The following is a 20,186-nucleotide window of genomic DNA, read 5'->3' as shown; positions in this document are numbered from 1 at the left end:
CCACTAATGAAGTCTCATTTCCACCTCCGTACCTTTCTATCTTTGTTCACAGTACTACATACATACATACTACTACATACTACTACGTACACACATTCCTCTTCAATGTTCCTTCTATGCTCCTTCAACCAACAAGCACTTCCTGAGGAGCTATGCTCTTGAAAACCACCACAAATCCCAATTTCTCCATGAATTTTCTTAGAACTGCTTCAGTCCACACAGATCCCTTGTGAACATCTTGTGCTCCACAATCAAACACTGGCTAACAATGAACTAGAAGTCCAATATTATAGCAGCCTCCTATATCTCCCATTTAAAAATCCCTGACACTTTCTCTCCTGCTAAGATGATAGGCCAGGAAAGACCTGAACTTCCTCAATGACACTGACAACTTATTGTTGTTATTCTCTCTAATTTTAGTCACTCACTTACCAGAACTACAACAACTGGCACTCTGACTGAGCCTGGAGCAACAGCTGGTACATTCCTTAGCATGAAGATGGATAGCTGGTGGAAACACAAGAAAACACCAGTACCAATACCGTAAATGGTATACTTCTCTACTGCTCAGAATAAAAGCAGTAGTTCATCGGCTATTTTGATACAAGACCCAAAAAGGGTATCAGAGGCCAACTCCAAGTTCCAGATTTAGAGGGTTCACAATGACATCTGTGTAGCTGTTAGGACTAGAAATAATGTCACTAACATGGTATAGAAGTCTTCCTCATGCCTTCCTCATGATTTTCCAACATCAAACCTTTCAAGTACCTATCAACTTCATTACTTTCACCTCACACTTAAAAGAAAATCCCTTCAACTTTTGGCTTACCACTCAGGGCTATACCTCAACTTCCAAGGTTAGATGTTTTTTTTCCTGATCCCTAAACCCAGATCTAAAATGATCCCTTGGCCTAAAATCTTTCTTATTAATTACTTATATGAACTATAATTTGCTCAAATAAGCAAACAATGAAATAGGTGAGTGTGAATCCCTCAAAACACACTGATAAAGAACCAATATTAAGGTTAAAACCCACAGAAAGAAAGCCAGAAGTAATAAATAGCTATAATGCTCAATGTACTGTGATCACCTTCACATTTTAAAAAAACTTATCTGAAGGCCTTTTATCATCACCTACCGAGGAGTCAAACTTTAGAAGAAACTGCAGAATTAGAGTAAGAACGCCACTTCAAAAAATACTAAGTTAAAATTAATATATAATTCACTAATTTTATTACCTATGCCAAATATAATTTTATACATTCAAACTGGCTTAAAATTTCCCGACTTTTCCTATTTCTCAAAATGCTATCGGAATTGGGAGACTTACTCATAATTTTTCACAAGTTGATAAAGACAAAGAAGAATTCCTAGCCAACAAGCACTGTTATCAGACTGAAGATAAAAGCCAATTTTATCCACAATGGCAGTCCAGCGGCTTGGATAATCGTGTTTGATGATGTGATGAATGCATGTAGTAAGCTGTACCCTGAAAGTTAAAATTAAACAGTAAGGAGGAAGAAATATTATCTAGATATTTTGCTAACAATGTAATTTCAAAGAACCTATCTGATATTTGGATGTACATAGAATACGATTCAAAGTAAGTCACTCATCAACAACTAACTGTTCCTACTGATTTAAAAGAAACCCAACAAATATGTTACAAATGCAGGTGTTTTTTATTTTTCATTCCTATTACCAACTGACAAATTTCAAGTAAGAACATCATCTATACTCATTAAAAATTCTTCAAAATCCTATAAAAATAAGAGCTTTCAAGTATCAAAAGACCATATAAAGTATATGAAAGCATTCCACTGTTTTCTTTACCCCCTCCCTTTCATCTGATGATAGTATACAAATTTTATATGAATTCTTTCGTTTCTGGTTTTATAAATGTAAAATTCAACTGCAGTAAGAAAATAAATCAAAAAGGCATTCTCCGGTAACATCATTATTTGGTAAGTTTTCTGCTATAAAAAAGACGAGCTTGTTTTGAAAAGACCAAAACAAAACAAAACACCCCAAAATTACATATCTGTAACAAAGAGTAAATTTTACAAAACATAAATACCTTATGAGCTCAGGAGAGTGAATAATGGCTTCTACAATATTTTCTCGAATACAATGTCGATCTTCTTCTGGAATAGTATAAGGGGATATATCCCCTGGTGCAGTTTCCCGATCAGGCCAATATTGTGTAATCATATTTTTCAAATAGATAACACCTAAAATACAGATCAGTTTGACAAAATAATGTTTACTGTGAAAGTACTGTGAATATCCCCTATAAGTGTCCATACTTCAATTATTTCTTTCAGACCATTATTAGTAAAGGTATCCTTTTATAAACAAAATATTACATTTGATTATTTTAAAAGTTGATAATTAAAACAAATTTAACATTCAGTTACAGCAATCACCCACAAAATTATTAAACACACAGCCTAAGGGCACTCTGCAAATAATCACACTACAAAGCTGTTACAAGATCTTTTACATCTCCTACTCTGTAGGAGTTAAATTTTATCAAATCAGTTGTCTAAATGAAACCTCTAAAGACAAAACCATCATAGATAGACCAATATAGCTTCTACAACTAATCGCACAAAGGTGATTAAAAAACAAATTTTTATCACAGAAAAATCACAGTATAAAAAAGTTCATAGTCTATAAACCTAAGTATTTTAATCACATATCACTTCAAATTCACATTATTTTATAGGAGGATTTGCTGTGTTCAAAAATTACAGCTTACTATTTCTGTCAGCTATCATACTACTATCTTTGCACACTGTTATTTGACAAAAGTTAACCAACTGATGATGTCGCTAAATCCACACTACTAACAATGCTTTTTACCAGCACGGGGTGGGGGGTGGCTTTACGAATGTACAGGATGTACTAGAAAGGGAAATTATTCAAAAAAAAAAAAAAAAAATCCATTACTGTGCTACTCATATAAAAATGTTTTTTTTAAAAAAAAATCACAAACAACTTACATTCATTTATTTATTTCCAAAGCACCTATACTGTATCAGGCAATATTTTAAGCACTGGGAATACAACTGTTAACAAAATAGACCTGATATTAAATTCTATTTCTAACAATTGGGAAATATTTCACTTCATATAACACATTATAGTAAGTTATTTAGCCATTAAAATATTAACTTGAAGACTAAAACTACGTAAAGAAAAGGGAAATGCTTACTAAACAACACTGAGTAAAGGAAACAAACAAACAAAAAAATTTGGCAGCTGGCTGCTAAGGGGATCCAAACCCTTGAACTTGGTGTTAAAACACGCTGCTCTAACCAACTGAGCTAACCAGCCAGCCCCCGCAACCACACCCTCCCCTCAAATATTTTTAAACAAAATAAGCCTAGGAAAAAAGAACTGGAAAAAACCCAAAAAACAGAAAAACATAAAAATGTAATCTATGTTTCCTGAATGATGAAATTATTGGTACTTTATATTTCCTGTAACAAAATTAATATAATGACAAATAAATTAAGAAATTAAAGTTGTGAATTCCATTACTTTGCAGACTAACAGACAATATTCAGAAGTAGTATGCCACATTTTCACAGACTTTGATACTGAGGAAATTGCTCAACATCTTGAACAGGAACTGAGATACAGCACTTTTTAAATTGTTAAAATAAAACAATCAAAGCAAAATGGTATAAGGAATAACTGTATGAACAAAGATTTGTGTCTTAGAATCACCTATCAGGGAAGGAAACTGAGAATACATAGATAATAAACTCCATCAATTTCTCTTTGCAGCCTCTGTTTTAATTCAAGTAAACATCAAGGGCTGGCCAGTTAGCTTAGTTGGTTACAGTGCAGTGTTATAATTCAACTAAATATCAATTATTCCTTTAAATTCTGCCACCATCTATCTATCAAGGCACTTGCTATTTGTTGTAAACACTGAGGGCAAAGAGATTCTCAAGGAAAAAAAATCACTGAAGGGCCATCCTAAGATACTTCTGCTATTTAAATATGAGCCTTTTAAACAATATATTTACATACACTCAAGAAAATAATTCAAGAGACTTGCCTGCCTGTCTCACAGGTAAATCCAGTTGTTCCGACATAGTAATCTGGAGCAGTGTTGAAACAAAATTCGGAGACTTGTGTGCCTACAAACAAAAAAATACATTTTTAATTTGTGCAAATAAACATACTTTAAAATAACAGACCCAAGGAACTTCAATACTCTTCCGTTGCTTGGCTGCCATAAAAGTCTCTTCTTAACTTGCTCCCAGCCTTATTTTTCACCACTCCCTACAATGAATTGGAACAAATTTGATGACTTAAAACCTAAAACTTTTTTGGATATTTACATTTGCCTGCATACTTGTGCACTTCCCATTTATCCCAACTAGCATTCTTAATCTACACTGGTGGCACAGCTCAAAAACAATATCGTCTGTAATCCCTATTTCCCCATTGCAGTAATAATTTTTCCATGGAGACATTCAATTAAGTGGCTAGACACATACTAAATCAATAAAAAATGAATAGCTTGGGGGTGATATCCATTGATATGTTTTTCACAAGTGCGTAAAAATTGAATATAACCTTATGTTCACTTTTCTGTATATATGTTATATTGCAAGAGAGTTAAAAGGCAGTAGTTTTGAACATACAATAAAAGTAGGATACAAACTATATAATCATAATTTAATAAATTTTTTAATATAAATATGCAATGTGACATATACAGAAAAGACAAGGGAAAAATTTACTGAAAATGCTAAAATTAGTTATCATGGAGTTGTGGGGGTAGGACTACAGAGGAGCTATTCTTTATACAATTTCTATTTTCCAAAATTTATATTATGAACCTGGATCACTTTCATTAATAGCACAAAAAGACTGGCCAGTTAGCTCAGTTGGTTAGAGCACAGTGCTGATAACACCAAGGTCTAGGGTTTGATCCCTGCGCCAGCCAGATGCCAAAAAGGGGGAAAAAAAAAAAAAAAAAAAGACAAGAAGGCTACATAATGATTCTAAATTCATCATATTTGCTTTTGATTTTCTTAAAGAACCGAACAAGTTAAATCCCTTCTTGTATGTTTCCTCAGTTTCATTCTCTTCTGTCCCCATATAAACAGCACCTATGTCATCTCCTTTCAACCCAAGCTTTAGTATTTTTCTGTACATGTTCACATAAACAATATTCTGATTTTATTTTAGTTTCCTCTTTATAGACTTTTCCCCCCAAACATTCTTGATGGAGTTTGGATGTATTATCCTCCCAGAAATCATGTGGAAATCTGATCCCCAATGTGGCAGTGTTGGGAGCTGTTTGAGTCAAGGGGGCAGATCCCTCATGAATGGATTAATGCTCTCCCGGGGCGGGGAGGGGGCAGGGGGGAGTAGTGAGTGAGTTCTTGTTCTATTCCTGCTAGAGCTGGTTGTCTAAAAGACCCCTGGCACCTCCTCTCTCTCTCTCTCTCTCTTGCTTCCTCTCAACACGTGATCTGTTGGTACCCATTGGCTGCCTGCCACTTTCCTCCATGAGTAGAAGCAGCCTGAGGCCTGCGTTAGATGCAGCTGTTCCAGAATTGTAAGCCAAATAAAACTCTGTTCTTTATAAATTACCCAGTCTGAAGTATTCTGTTGTAGCAACTCAATTCTGCAAATACATTCTTACAAAGAATTTTCCCTTTGAATATTAAAAAATGTCCTCCATTAGAATCTAGAGTGATACTTTATTCTAGAGCGATACTTTATTCATTCAGTCACTCCAAAAGTTATTTATTTGGGTGTTCTTGGTGCAAGACATTATGCCAGGCGCAGAGACTACAGAGTTGAACAAGACAACTGAGGGAAACATATAGTATAGTGAAGAAATACAAGATAATCAAACAGGTAAGAGGGCACTATGGAAGAATCAAAAGGAGAATCTTCTAATGTAGCAGAAGAACTGAACAGAGGAAGTTAGATAGATGAAGGGGAGGTATTAACCCTTTCCAGTGCTCTAATCAGATCTGAATACAGTCATTTCTCTAAACACTCTTCCATCATGTCATTTAGTACATCACTTTTCCTGGTCTTTCAACCTTCGTGGGCTCCTTTGCTGATTTCTCACGCTGTTTAATCTATAAACGCTAGAACTCCCCAGGACTAGGTCACAGGCCACGTTTCCACTCTCAGCTGATCTCCTCCTATCTCTGCTTTTAAATAGGGGGGCTGGCCAGTTAGCTCACCTGGGAGAACATGGTGCTGATAACACCAAGGTCAAATGTTCGGATCCCCACACCAGCCAGCTACAACATACATACATAAACACTATCTATATGTCAATATACATTATTTCCAATCCAGATCACTGTAACAGGCCTGCCTATTAAACATCCCTGCTTCATTATCTCACAGGATTCTCAGACTTAAGTTCAAAGCATCTTTTCACCTAAAAACTGTTACTATACTTCCATGTACTACCTCTCCCAACCTCTATCATTACTATCCTCTCAGTAATCCTCACCACTTCCCTTTTTCATCCCAATTTAATACGTCAAGTCCTGTTAATTCTATATCCAAAATGCTTGGGTTTCGTTTTTAAATACATCCACTTTCTCCATTACCATGAACACCTACCTAGCCCTATCATCCCTCTTAATTTAACTATTTGAGCTCCTAACCATTTTCCATTTAGCAGCCAACAATCTTTTAAATCTCCTCTAAACAAACAATTTTAACAACTTTTCTATTGCACCTTCCAAGGCCCTTCATGAAGATATCTTGCCCCTGCCTATTTCTTCAGCCTAGTTTTAAGAAACTTTCTCACCGCCCCCCCCCCCCCCCCGCCTCCGCCATAACAGCGTTCTGAAGTTAGGTTCTTTCAACAAGAAATAAACATATTACTCTATTTTAGAGTCTTTGTACATGCTGTGACTTCCTACCTACAACTATCTTCTCTCCCATGCTCCACCAGCATCAACTGGTCCACTGCTTCACATTCTATGGGTCTCAGCTTAAACATTATTTCCTTCGAGAAGCCTTTCCTGCCTGATCAAGTAGGGCTCCCTATTAAACTCATAACCCCCATTCTTTTTCTTCAGAATGCTTATTACATATTTGTAATTACTATACTTGGAGACTAGTTTTATGCCTGTTTCTCCTGTTAATTAGATGTTTTCCACTGAGTAGGGACCATACTGTTTGTATACCCAGTTCCTCATATGATGCTTGGCATTTAAGATATTCAAAAAATGTACTGATGAATTGAAAGCAGTTTAGAGTGAGTGAGAAGGGGTATTTATATTTAAGGGATGGGCAGAAGAGCCTGATAATGAAGCACTACCTGTAATGTCACCTCCTTTCTACACTTTTTTTTTCTTTGTTGCTGGCTGTTATGGGGACCCGAATCTGTGACCTTGAGGTTATAAGGCTGTGCTCTAACCAACTGAGCTTGTCATCTCCTTTCAACCCAAGTTTCAGTATTTTGCTGCATATGTCCACATGAACAATATTCTGATTTTTATTTTAGTTTCCTCTTTACAGACTTTTCCCCCCAAACATTCTGCAATTACATTCTTAGAGAGAATTTTCCATACTACTAATGCGGCACTTTTCAGGCCATTTATATCAGTATATACCTTATCTCCTGCATCAAATTGTGAACTCCTGGAATGGACTGTTGCAGTCATATAGTCTTGGTTATAAATCTAGGTGCTGCTACTTCTTAGATTGGTAAGCCTTGAGCAAGCTGATTCAGCAAATCTAAGCCTCAATTATAAAATGAGAATAAAAAAAATCTTTATGGGATGGCTGTAAGGAGTAAATAAAATAGCATATGAGGAATATTTTAGTAAATATCAAGACATAACAAATGTTCATTATATATCCATATTTGGTAGAATCTCACCTTTTTCAGAGTGTATGTTCTAACCCCAGTAAAGCATAAGCTGAAGATAGCTAAGTTACCCTTTAGTTCCTTAAATCACCCATAAAACACAACATATACAGTTTTGTGTATACAACCTCTCTTGAGGTCCCAATACTGAAGTTTTTCCTTCAGACTTGAAACAGATTGTTCTCTATCATTGGAACCTCAGATGAAGTTTTTGGTTTTTAAGGGTTATGTTAAAACAACAAAAATCATCAAAACCACCACTGTTTTTGTTGGCTAGATACATATACAGCTACATGACATGAGTTAAAAGTGAGCATAAGACACCACTCACTTTATCATCCTACAACACAAGAGGTACTCCATAAGTGTTACATGAACACAGGACCTTTATCAATTTCTAACTTCTTAAGATTTAAATACAAAAAATAAAATCACAAAAGTACTTGAAGGAAATTAAAGTAAATGTATTTATCATCTTGGGGAGGAAAACTCAACCATGACACCAAAGGCAGAAAGTCATAAAATAATTTTAGAATCAAGTAGATAAATAAAACTTTTATAAATTCCTTCCATCAGTATAAACAAAGGAATACCTTAAAAAAGAAAAGAAATATCTGTAACATCTGAGGAAGCATTAATTACTCCAAAAGAAAGATGAGCAAACAAAAAAAAGAAAAGAAAAGAAAAGAAAAATAAGTGAAGAATATGTGCAGGCAAATTTCAAAACAATTAGTACAAGTAGACGATAGGCCTACCCGAAAGCAATATATGCAATTTGCCAAAATCTTGGTAAGGATGTGAAAAAATGAAATTCTCATACAGTGCTGGTAGAAGTACAATATGGTACAATCATATTGGAAAACTGGCAGTTTCTGACACGCACCTACCCTTATACTATATATTTCACCCTTATACTATATATCCTTATACTATATATCCACCCTATAGTATATATCCAATTCATCTTTATACTATATATCTCACCCTTACACCATATATCCAAGAGAAATAAGTGCTTACATCCGCAACAGTACTTGACCATTAACAAGTGAATGGATACACAAACTGGTACATTCATACAGTGAAACACTGTACAATAATTAAAAAATAAAACCTATGGAATCAAGCAGTAACACTCATCTCAAAAACATGTTGAAAAAGAAGCCTTGAGTACATATCATGTGATCCTATTTATATGAAGTTCAAGGACAGGCAAATCTACTCTATAGTAACAGAAGTCAGAATAACGGTAACCTGGAGGAGGAAAGACACCAACTGCATGGGGAGAGAATCGAGGGAATGTTCTAGGCTAATGAAAATGTTATCTGTATCTTGGTCTGCGTAGTAGTTACCAGATAAACTAGGTAAAAACTGACGAGCTGTACTTACTATTTGAGCTTTGTACTATATGCAAATTACTCTTCGATTAAAAAAAAAAAAAATCGACAAGACTACTTTTACCTTAATATTCACAGCAGCATTATTCATAATAGCCCCAAAGTGGAAACAACCTGTATGTCAATCAACTGATAAACGGATAAGTAAAACATGGCATATCCATACACACAATAGAATACTATTTGGCAATAAAAAGAATGAAGCACTGATACATGCTATATAACGCACAAACTTTGAAAACATTATGCTACATGAAAGAAGTTAGTCACAAAAGACTACCTATTATATGATTTCAATTACATGAAATATCAGGAAAAGGCAAATCTATATAGACAGAAAGTAGACTGGTGATTGCCTAGAGCTGGGGTGTGGGTAGGAGTCAGAATAGGGAGTGACTGCTAATGGCATGGATTTTCTTTTTGGGGTGATGAAAACGTTCGAAAGACTGTGATGATGGCTGCATAACTAAAAACCATCGAACTGCATATTTTAAATGGGTGAATTCAATAAAGTTATTTGTGAAAAAATCAACAAAACTTAACTACGAAAATAAAGCACACCACTTTATTAACTTTTTATTCACTGCCTTCAAAAACACACCAGTACAAATTTTTAAAATGCGACTGATGAACAAAGTGTGACTTTCAGACAACTGAGCTAGACTAAAAGTAAGAAAGGATATTTGTCAGTGAGGACAGCATAAGCAATCTCAACCTGGGACATCTATCTAGCTCACTCATACAAATTTCCACCCAGCTGAAATTCCTAAGGCAGGAAGCCTTGTATTCTCCCAAAGAAGGTACCAAATGGACTTAGAGTAATGCTAAATACTGGACATCAGAAACTCAAGAAAATTAAGAAAGCAGATTAGCAACTGCCTGGGGCTGGGGAGTGAATGGAAGATGAACTGTAAACCAGCACTAGGGGCATTTACTGGGGTGATGGAAATGTTCCAAAACTGGACTATGGCGATGGTTGTACACTCGACGGGCACTTGAAAATATACTAAGTATCACTGACGGGCACTTGAAACAGGAGAACTTTATGGTATGTAAATTATGCTTCAATAATGTTGTTTAAAAATAAGCGGAAAGGGCCGGCCCCTGGCTCACTTGGGAGAGTGTGGTGCTAATAACACCAAGGCCATGGGTTCGGATCCCTATATAGGGATGGCCGGTTAGCTCACTTGGGAGAGCGTGGTGCCGACCACACCAGGTCAAGGGTTAAGATCCCTTTACTGGCCATCTTCTTTAAAAAATTAAAAATAAATAAATAAATGAATAAATGAAAAGGGAAAAAGGCCACACATCTGTACAATTATAAAACACTGATCAAATAAAAGGTATATGTTAACTCTTCAAATTAGGAAAACCATTCTTTTTAAGTAATGGTTGATCTCTAACAACTTTCAGACATCCCTCGGTATAGCAAACTACCACACATTAAAAAGAACTCTTCATATTTTTATGGTGATTCAAAAAATAAACTTCAGTTAAAATATCCCTAGCAACAATCTTTATCACAAAAACCCTTTAAAATCTGGTAATTAAAGTATTATTTTCAACAGTTTGGCAAACACTGTAGCCTCAGAAGATACTACAATAGATCTTTTAAGAGTCAAAAGTATAAATGTAACTTCCGGATGCTGGTGTCCCCTCTCCAACCTTCTGGAGTCTAGCAGTCAGAGAACCAGGAAAATCGAAACAACAGATGAGTCATACGTATCATTAATTAGGGCTAAAACTCCTAATACCCAAGTTTGAAAGCTGTTTATCCTAACACAAAAACCATCTTTCTAGACAACTTCGTACCTTCTCATTATCTGTCATCAACCCAGATAATTTCAACATTCACCCTTAATCCACCTCATCTAAATTCTTCAACAGCCTCAATTCCATTCTCCATCTCCTTTAACTCCGCTAGTACTTTAACTCTAACTAGTACTTAACATTCCAGACACCCCAGAGAAAGAAGATCACTATAAGGTTATGCTGAGAGATTAATTCTAATTGAACTAACTAGTAAAATTAAAGGTTAGACCCTAAAGAACTTAAATCCACAGAGATGAGGAGAAAAGATTCTAAATAGGAAAAGCATGGGTTATGTCAGAGAGATTATTAAGAGAATGAAAGAGAATAGTGAAAGACAAAAAATGAATAGTAAACTGTGTGAAGTTTTTGAAAGTTTTTACATTAACAGATCTATGCTATAGGAAGACGAGGTCTTGAAGCAGTAGGAAGGATTTAATTCAAGGACTGACGACTATAAAACATGATGAATAGAAAACCATTATTACAGTAGGTAGTGGTAATAAGCCTGAAAAAACTACCCCCTTTTCTATTCCACAGGCAGCTTCCCCACTGCTTACTCTGCCCATCAAATAAATCTAACTTTACAAAAGAGAAAAAAAAAAAAAAAGAAAGAAAAGAAAAGCACACGCACCCACATAAACAAATTTCCCCTGACCCTGTCACTCTTTTAACCTACAATCTAATCCTGTCCCCTTTCTAGTATTCCAATTACTAACCCTGCCCCCTTACTAGCATTCCACTTACTAATCCTGTAATCAGAAATTGCTTTCCCCAAGGTTACGAATACTTTAAAGCTGTTTTCCTCCACAAAGTCTTCAGTTCGCTTTAACCTCATTTAGAAAAGTCAACATCCCTTTCTTTTTAATTAGTTATGAATATTCATAAGATACAAAGCTGATTGTCACCCCTCATGCCCATGATGTTAGGGCCAGATTCATACTGGCCTTTCTTTTTCTAAGAGCTTTTTACTTAATACTACAGTAAGTCATCCTCACTGAGAGGAAATTTATGAAAGCCATTTAAAAAAAGGAAACTAAACCACAACCAACCTTTTTACTTGAAATTCTCTCTTCTTGGCTTCGCTTCTACTTTTATTCACCATTCTCCAGTCTCCTTTTTTCCTGTTTCTCAAAGTCCCCAAAATGGGCATGGCCCAAAGTTTAGCCCTCTGGTCCACCCCCCACCTCTGGATCACACTCCCTTCTTCTCTATACTCACCTGCAGAAGAAAATCACTTTTCCATTGCTGTTTTCCCTTCTAAGCTTCAGTTCCACATCCCAATTGCCTACTAGACTTTTTCTCCTTGATGTTTACCAGTTCCTCAAACCAGACTTAAACCTTAACCCAAGTTTTCTCCAAAATCTGTTCTCCCTCTGGACCCACATTTTCCAACGTAATCACCTAGTGTCAACATCTTTTAAAGCTTACTCTTTACGACCACAACTTTTTATTCTCCACTGAAATGCAACCAGAGACCTTCAATTAGCTCCTATACTTTAGACCATTCATAAGGAAGCAAGAAGAGGCTTAATGATGACACTGTGACATATTTTTACATAAAATGAATACAACCAGGTAATTTCGAGAGCCAAGGAATTTCTAACTTTCCTTTTTACTAAAGAACATGACAAAGGTAAGTACTGTATCTAATTTACCTACACAAAATATGAGATATGGTGAGGTTAAGTCATCATAGTGGTAGAAAAAGGACCAGGCTGAGGCTCTTCACTGTGTCCTCCTGCCTTCATTAAATAATGGTAATACTTATATGCTTTCCAACTAGGGAGTTTTAAAAAACTTTATTATAAATTAATTAGAAACCAAAAAAAAAAAAAAACCCACTTCAAATCGAATTCATCATTAATGTGTGTGCCACTGACAGAAACAATAAATAAAATTATATATTCATCTACTATATTTGGAAAAGAAATGTATTGTTGCTTTCCTTCCTTCTTTCCTTCCTCCCTCCCTCCCTCTCTCCTCTTTGTGCTCTTTTTCTCTCTCTTTCTTTCTGCTGGCCAGTACAGAAATCAAAACCTTGACCTTGGTGTTATCAGCACCATGTTCTCACTAACTGAGCTAACTGGCTGGTCCCTAAAATATTGTTTTCTTACAATTATTAATATTGTATTATCTTTCTTTCCATCTTTAACATGCTATATTACTGAATAATTTCCTACAGCCAAAGTATCCAGGGACTTTCCCAAACTCAGAACAGTATTTACCTCGCAATATTCCTGGTTAAAGAATGTTATCTACCCAAATTACAGACTGCGCTGGTCTTTCAAAAATATGCATCATATCCTCAAATATTTTACTTAATTTCTAGACATGCCAAGTTGTCCTACAAATATACCATTATTTTTTACTTTTCCAGGCCTAAGATTTTTGTTAATTAAACATTTTGTGTCCTAATAAAACAAAATCAAATTAACCTTTTATAAATAAGGCATATCACTACTTACAGTAATAGTAACCATTTGTGATGATTCCAAAGTGACTCAGGATAGTCTGAGTTTAAATAATAAACACAAAATATCAAGAAACTTATCAAAACCAGTCCACTTACTTTTTCACATAAAGTATGTGAGAAAGCATTTCTGTCTACGTAACCATGTTACAGCACATTAACCTTAGGAACTGTTTAAATGGCTCCTAGGTAAGCCTTCTAATTCCACTTAGAGCATTTTTCTTGGCTGCAAGTATAACAGGGTTGGGGGGGACTACTGATGCTGAGATCATATCTGCCTTAACTAAAGTCAGATTTAATAGTTTCCTCATCTAAAACTTAACACATAGCTCTATTATAGTCCTGACCACCATGTATTGTGAGGGCCAGTGACATATTGACTACAAAGCTCCAGAAAGACAGGAATCATACATTTCTTTGCATCTACTTTTAACTACTTAGCTCAGTGCCTACCACACAGACATTTGCTGTTAAATGAAGCAGACTGGGACCTATCATTTGACATAAGTTATTGCAAAAATTTTTCCTAGCATTACATTTAAAACTTCACTTCAAATGTAAGCTTCACAAGAACCAGGATGTTCTCTTAAGTTCTATAAGTTTTTTAACTGATACACCTTATTTATAAAAGGTTAATTTGATTTTGTTTTATTAGGACTTATAAAATGTTTTATTAATGAAAATCTTAGGCCTGGAAAAGTAAAATATAACGGTATATTTGTGTACAGTGCTGGATACCCAACATCAGAGATGGTATCTGCCACATGACAGGCGCTCACATTTTTTTTTTCCAAATATTTTATTCCCACTGGAAATAAACAAGTTCAAAATCTGTGAACTTTTAGAGTGGAAGGGACAGTTAGCAATCACCTAGTTCAAACAAAATTAAAAGAGTTAAAATCTAAGTGAGAACATAAGATTAAGTGTTTAAAAGATGAGTTGTAAGTTAACACAGTACCACAAAAGGTTAGAATAGGGAAAGATCAATGTAAGCTGGAATATGGGGAAAAGTTTCCTAGGAAAAATGGCATTTAAGATGGGCTTGAAGAGATTTAAGGAAAGGAAAACTTTAGTTATAGGTGTTCAGAGCTTAACAGAATTTAAATCAGTATAAGTAAATGTGTGCATATAGAAAGGTTTCCGCTGAAGAACACTGGCAGCTAAAGCAGAGTCAAGAGATGGTTGTCTATTATAATAACCTGCCAAAAACTTTCAGATGTTTTACCTTTACCTTGCAAATGAAGAAGCAAGTATCTGAGAGAGAGAGAGAGAGCAAGAGAGAGAGAGAGAGTGTGTGTGTGTGTGTGTGCGCGCACGCGAGCGTACACATGTAGGATATGGCAGTCTTTGAATTCCTAAAACCAAATCGTCTCTGGAAAATAATAAACACTCGATTATTTGAGTGAATGAATACCAAATGTCACATATTTTAGATTACCTAAACAAACAATACTTTAAAAATTCCACTTCAACATACACACAAATCAATGTCTCCAAAGTATAGCGTTTAAGTGAAGTGACAGATCACTACAACACAAATCTTTTCTAAGGATTCAAAGATGAATATTCTCTTCACAGCTCTATTACTCAAGTTATTTCATTCTTCATTCAAAAAATATTTACTAGCCTATTATATGCCAGCCACCGTGCTAATAATTGTGCCAATTTTCATGTGATGATAATGCTACTTACTAGTGATCTCAGTGTCCAAAGCATCATTTTCCAATGAGATATACAACTACTAAGATAGTAGACTAAGGTAGGAAACAAACTGTATGGCACCTTGAATTTGTTAATCAGGGATGGCTGGTTAGCTCAAGATAGTAGACTAAGGTAGGAAACAAACTGTATGGCACCTTGAATTTGTTAATCAGGGATGGCTGGTTAGCTCAGTTGGCTAGAACAAGATTTTCAGGTATTTTTTTTTTTTTGGCCGGTAAGGGGATCGCAACCCTTGGCATGGTTGCTGGTCCGCACCACGTTCAGACAGTGAGCGCACCGACCTCCCTATATAGGATCCGAACCTGCGGCCTTGGCGCTCCTAGCGTCCCACTCTCCCCAGTGAGTCACGGGACTGGCCCTAGAACAAGGTTTTAAAACACTAAGGTCAAGGGTTAGGATCCCTTGACCAGCCGCCAAAAAAAAAGATTGTTAATCAACTGGCACATCTGCAGTGATTCAAATAATATGGAGAGAACCTAGTAGGTGTCAGACACTTTCCTAAATTTTGTACATGCATCATCTCATTCAATCCATATAACACAATGACATAGATATTAATAACACAGATACTATTACTATTTTCATTGTATACCTAAGGAAACTGGAGCTTAGAGGTTAAGTAACTTTCCCAAGACCCCCCCAGCTAGTTCAGAACTCTTCAGTACTATTAAAAAAAAAAAATCATATGGCTAAAGGGCCTTCAGTTGTATTTCTTTCTTTCTTTCTTTTTTTTTTTTTTAAAGATGACTGGTAAGGGGATCTTAACCCTTGACCTGGTGTTGTCAGCACCATGCTCTCCCAAGTGAGCTAACTGGCCATCCCTATATAGGGATCCGAACCCGTGTCCTTGGTGTTATCAGCACCACACTCTCCCAAGTGAGCCACTGGCCGGCCCTTCAACTGTATTTTCAAGAATACTTGTACCTTTCAATTGTTTTTTTACAATCTTGGAGGCAAAGCTTGCTACATGAAAATATTTAGAATCAGGATGTGAAAATAAGTTGCAAAATTATACCAGTGGTTCCCCCACCCCCCAACAAAAAAAGTCATCAAAATACATAATACATGAAGGTACTTCAAAAAGTTCATGGAAAAATAGAATTAAAAGTTTATAGGAGGGGTCTGGCCAGTTAGCTCAGTTGGTTAGAGGACAGTGTTGTAACACCACCATCAAGGGTTCGGATCTAATTACCTGTCAGCCACCAAAAAAAAAAAGGGTAGTATGAATTTTTCCACAGACTTTTTGAAGTACCCTCATACTACAGAATAAGTTAGTGGGGAACATTCCATCAGATGTATTTTGAAAATACCTGTCAAAAATAGAGTCCTTACTGTGCTCCCTAATGAGTCTAATGGAATTTTCTTACTTTTATCTATATGTGATATAAAAATATATAAAAACCCCAAACATCTTTGAGGTGGGGGTGATATAACAGTTAAAGCCTATACTGTTTTTTATTATAACAGGAAGTCCATAAATAGAGTCTAAAATTGACAAATCAAGGAATAAAAGTAACAAAAGATAGTAATCCCTGACCTTAGGAAACTTGAAAATTATAGTGGGGAAAGGAAAAAGCAAGTAAAATATGTATGATAAATCAGCACTATTGAGAAAAATAAACAAGCAAAGGGAGATAGAAAGTGTGGTAGTCAGAGAACTCAGTGATAAGGAGAATTCTGCAAAGGTATGGAAGGAAGTAAAAGAACAAGTTAAGGGAGATCACTGAGTGACAGGCTTTCCAAGCAAAAATTAAGAACAAAGGCCCGGAGGCATTTTAAACTATCTACATTACAAATACTTTGATAACATTTACAATTTTTACAGAGTCAGTGATTACTTAGCAAAGAGTCATTCAAATATTTATGATCTTTTTCTTTTAGTTAAGTGAACCAAAACACAGCTTCAGTGGAATGAGATGATTGTTCATCTTATCTTCTCCAAAGCTAGACCCTCTCAGAAATAAAATGTTATTTCCTCATGCTTACTATATTCAAGCCTTATTTGAGATCTGTTTTCTAAATCTAGGTTCTCTCACAAGAAAGTCAAAGAAAAAAGTATTCAAATGGAAAGGACGGGGGATGCAGTGCATTAAAATGAAATAAAGACTAGAGATGAAAGTAAATATTCTACCAGAAAAGTTACCTTTAGAAGAACTATGAAAAAAAATCTAGGTGTAATAATTGAAAGAAATTTGCAAAACATAAATACTAACAATCACAGAAGTACAGGCCAGACACTTCTTCTTTAACATAAAAGATTAGCGGTGTTCACTGTTCCATAGTATTCCAAACAACAGCTTAAAGGTTAAATAAAAAGTTTTGAATACTATTTTGATTACAGTATTTATCTTCCAAAAACTAGCTTGTGAAATACTTACCCCAGGTCTCTATTACAAGATGTTTGTGTATATAACTAGACACACAAAATCTGCTTGAGGAATAAATGAATTTCAAATGTGCAGAAAGTATTGTTTTTGTACAAGAGAAGGAACTCTTTCAAGTAATAATTTTTTAATTACACACCAGTATATTTTAGTCAAAATAACGTGCTACTAGAGCAAAGTCATGGTAGAAATTACTATGACTAAACTTTTAGGTTTCCTAGGCTCATACGTGCATTAATACTTCGTTAGCAGAATAATGATCTTAACCAGTGTCTATCACAAAACAAATCAAAACAAAAAGTGACCCATAACTCACCCTATAGTTTAATAATGATTCAAAGTGAGAATTTGTTTCAACTCACTATTTTATATACATCCAAAAGAAATCTAAGTTCTTTCCAAGGTGACTGAGTCTGAGAATTTGAGCATGCAATCGTCACTCAGTATAGTATAATGATGGCATATATATAAAACAGAAGGTGTCTTCAAAAAGTCGATGGAAAGATTCATATCACCTTTCAATTCGATTTTTCTACCAACATTTTGAAGTACCCTCGTGGATTTAACTTTTTAAATAATTTTACAGCTAATTCGTCTAAATTCTGTGGGTGGTCTTGATCTATAAGTTCCTTGAGGGCAGGGATCTTTAGTACAGTACTGTGCATTGAACACGTTCAATTAGTAATATTCCTACTGCTTGTAGTAAGACAATATAAATAATATTTGTAAATATTTACCTACCGGCTAAGAGGAGAGTAAAACAACTGAATTTCTACTTAAAAGTGGGACGTCCTTTTAAGTTGAAAAAAGAACACTATAGAATCCCCAAACCGGCCAGCAGCAAGAAAATAAATATACACTAAAGCTCACTAAAAACAAAAATAAAATAAAGTAAACAAAGCTCACTAAAGCTGGCAGATTCAGTAGTATACTAAAAGACAGTTATTAACTGGCATAGTAGTTACAGCAGCCCTTTTAGGAAGCCTTTAAAGTACTGGTCATTAATATTTAAAACTGCAAAAGTTTAGAAACAAAGAATGACGCTGAAGATGGTACAATAAAATATCCACGTAATATAGCTGTTTTCCAAGGGGTGGTCTCCCAAAAATATGGAGAAAAAATAAGCCAACCCTCAGCGAATGCAATATCTGAATTAATATGGAGATTGGCACGTTTCTAGGTACATTATCTCACTTGACCATCACATCAACCCTGTGGCCTCATTTTATGCATGGGGAAAAACTCAGGATCAAGAGGTTAAGTGACTTGCCCGAGGTCACTCAACAAATCAGTGGTGCAGCTATGCCGAGAAGGGTGAACGTCACCCGACCCTTTCCACTACATCACACAGCCTCCCCGATTGAGGCATCATGACAGTAGAAGAGCAAGGATCAGACTCATACGGGTATCCAGCACTACCCCTGCCCTGCCAAGGAGGCATGAGTTTGCCTCTGAACGCTTCTTCTAGCAGCTCAACCGGAGAGAAGGAAGTTGTGCCAGCGAGGCAGGCCACTGATCAGAGAAGTGAAAGGCTGACAGGCGCAGCTCCCACTGGACCAGTCTGCATTCCCAGGAGACGCCTCCAGACCCAGCGCCGGCGAGACTGGTTTTGGAAACATCTGCAAAACCTTCCAGTGAGTTTCGTCCCCTCCTGGGCGCGAGGAACGAACTGGGAATGAAGCAGAAGGAGGCCAGCCACCAAAGCCGCCCATGTGTCCAGCCCGTCACGCCCGCCTCGCCTCGGCCGGCTCCTCATGCCTCGACCGCAGCCAGAGGCCCAGCTCAGGATCCGACGCACAGGCAGCCCTGGCTCAGCCACCACCACCGCACCAGACTGAGGCGCCCCGGCGTGGCACTCTCCATCAGATCTCCGCCCCACCCCTCCAGCTGGGCCCCTCAGCTACGCCGTCCGCGCCTCTGGCCAGGCCCAGAGGGTTCGGCCTGCCCGCCCGCACGCCGCCGCCGCCGCCGCCGCCGGCCGGGCGTCCTTACTTCATTGAGCTGGCGCTCCGCGGCCTCACGTAGGGCTGGGTCCATGGTGCCCCGTAGGGCCTCGATAATGGTGTTAGGGTCCATCGCGGCGCGGACTTGGTCAAACCCGGGGATCGGGTGCTACTGGGCCAGGAATAGCGCCACTCACTGCGCACATGGACGCGCCGCGCTCAGCAGCAACCGGCGCGAAAGGAAAGAGAAGCTCCAAGGCCCCGGATAGAACCTCTTCGTCTCCGCGTGGAGGCGGGAGATGCTCCGGCCACTTCCTGTAGGCGCGCCCGCGGAGCACCTTGGGAAATGTAGTCCACAAACGGAGGCCGCAGCCCACGTGACTGTCTGAGCTGTGGCTCCCACAAACAAGTCTTGCTGTTCAAGAAGGAAAAATGTTCACACCCCGCGGAAAGAAAATTAAAACAACCAATTACAAAGGTTTTACATAATGTGCCCATGGTGACCATAAGGGAATCTGATGCAGTGTGTAATGCAATCCATTGCTAGTAGCTATGTAATTAAAGAAAACTTTTTGAAA

The 20,186-nt window shown here is 36.9% G+C and overlaps 1 protein-coding gene across 2 annotated transcripts in view; it reads right to left on the bottom strand.

Moving 5' to 3' along the window:
• Positions 1-19,878, bottom strand: part of IPO7 (importin 7) — a 49,991-nt gene extending 30,113 nt beyond the window's left edge. The window contains exons 1-4 of one of the 2 annotated variants that reach the window (XM_063092379.1): positions 19,658-19,878; positions 4,074-4,155; positions 2,079-2,232; positions 1,332-1,490 (exon numbers count right to left, since the gene is read on the bottom strand). In XM_063092379.1, the coding sequence (XP_062948449.1) occupies positions 1,332-1,490; positions 2,079-2,232; positions 4,074-4,155; positions 19,658-19,741 (479 nt within the window). In that variant the 5' untranslated portion in view covers positions 19,742-19,878. The remainder of the gene's footprint in view (positions 1-1,331; positions 1,491-2,078; positions 2,233-4,073; positions 4,156-19,657) is intronic. The other variant, XM_063092380.1, reaches the window with a different exon arrangement.
• Positions 19,879-20,186: the final 308 nt, after the last annotated feature.

The sequence above is a fragment of the Cynocephalus volans genome, chromosome 4 (assembly GCF_027409185.1).
Source record: "Cynocephalus volans isolate mCynVol1 chromosome 4, mCynVol1.pri, whole genome shotgun sequence".
Taxonomy (NCBI): Eukaryota; Metazoa; Chordata; class Mammalia; order Dermoptera; family Cynocephalidae; genus Cynocephalus; species Cynocephalus volans.
This window is presented reverse-complemented; position numbering and strand designations above follow the sequence as displayed.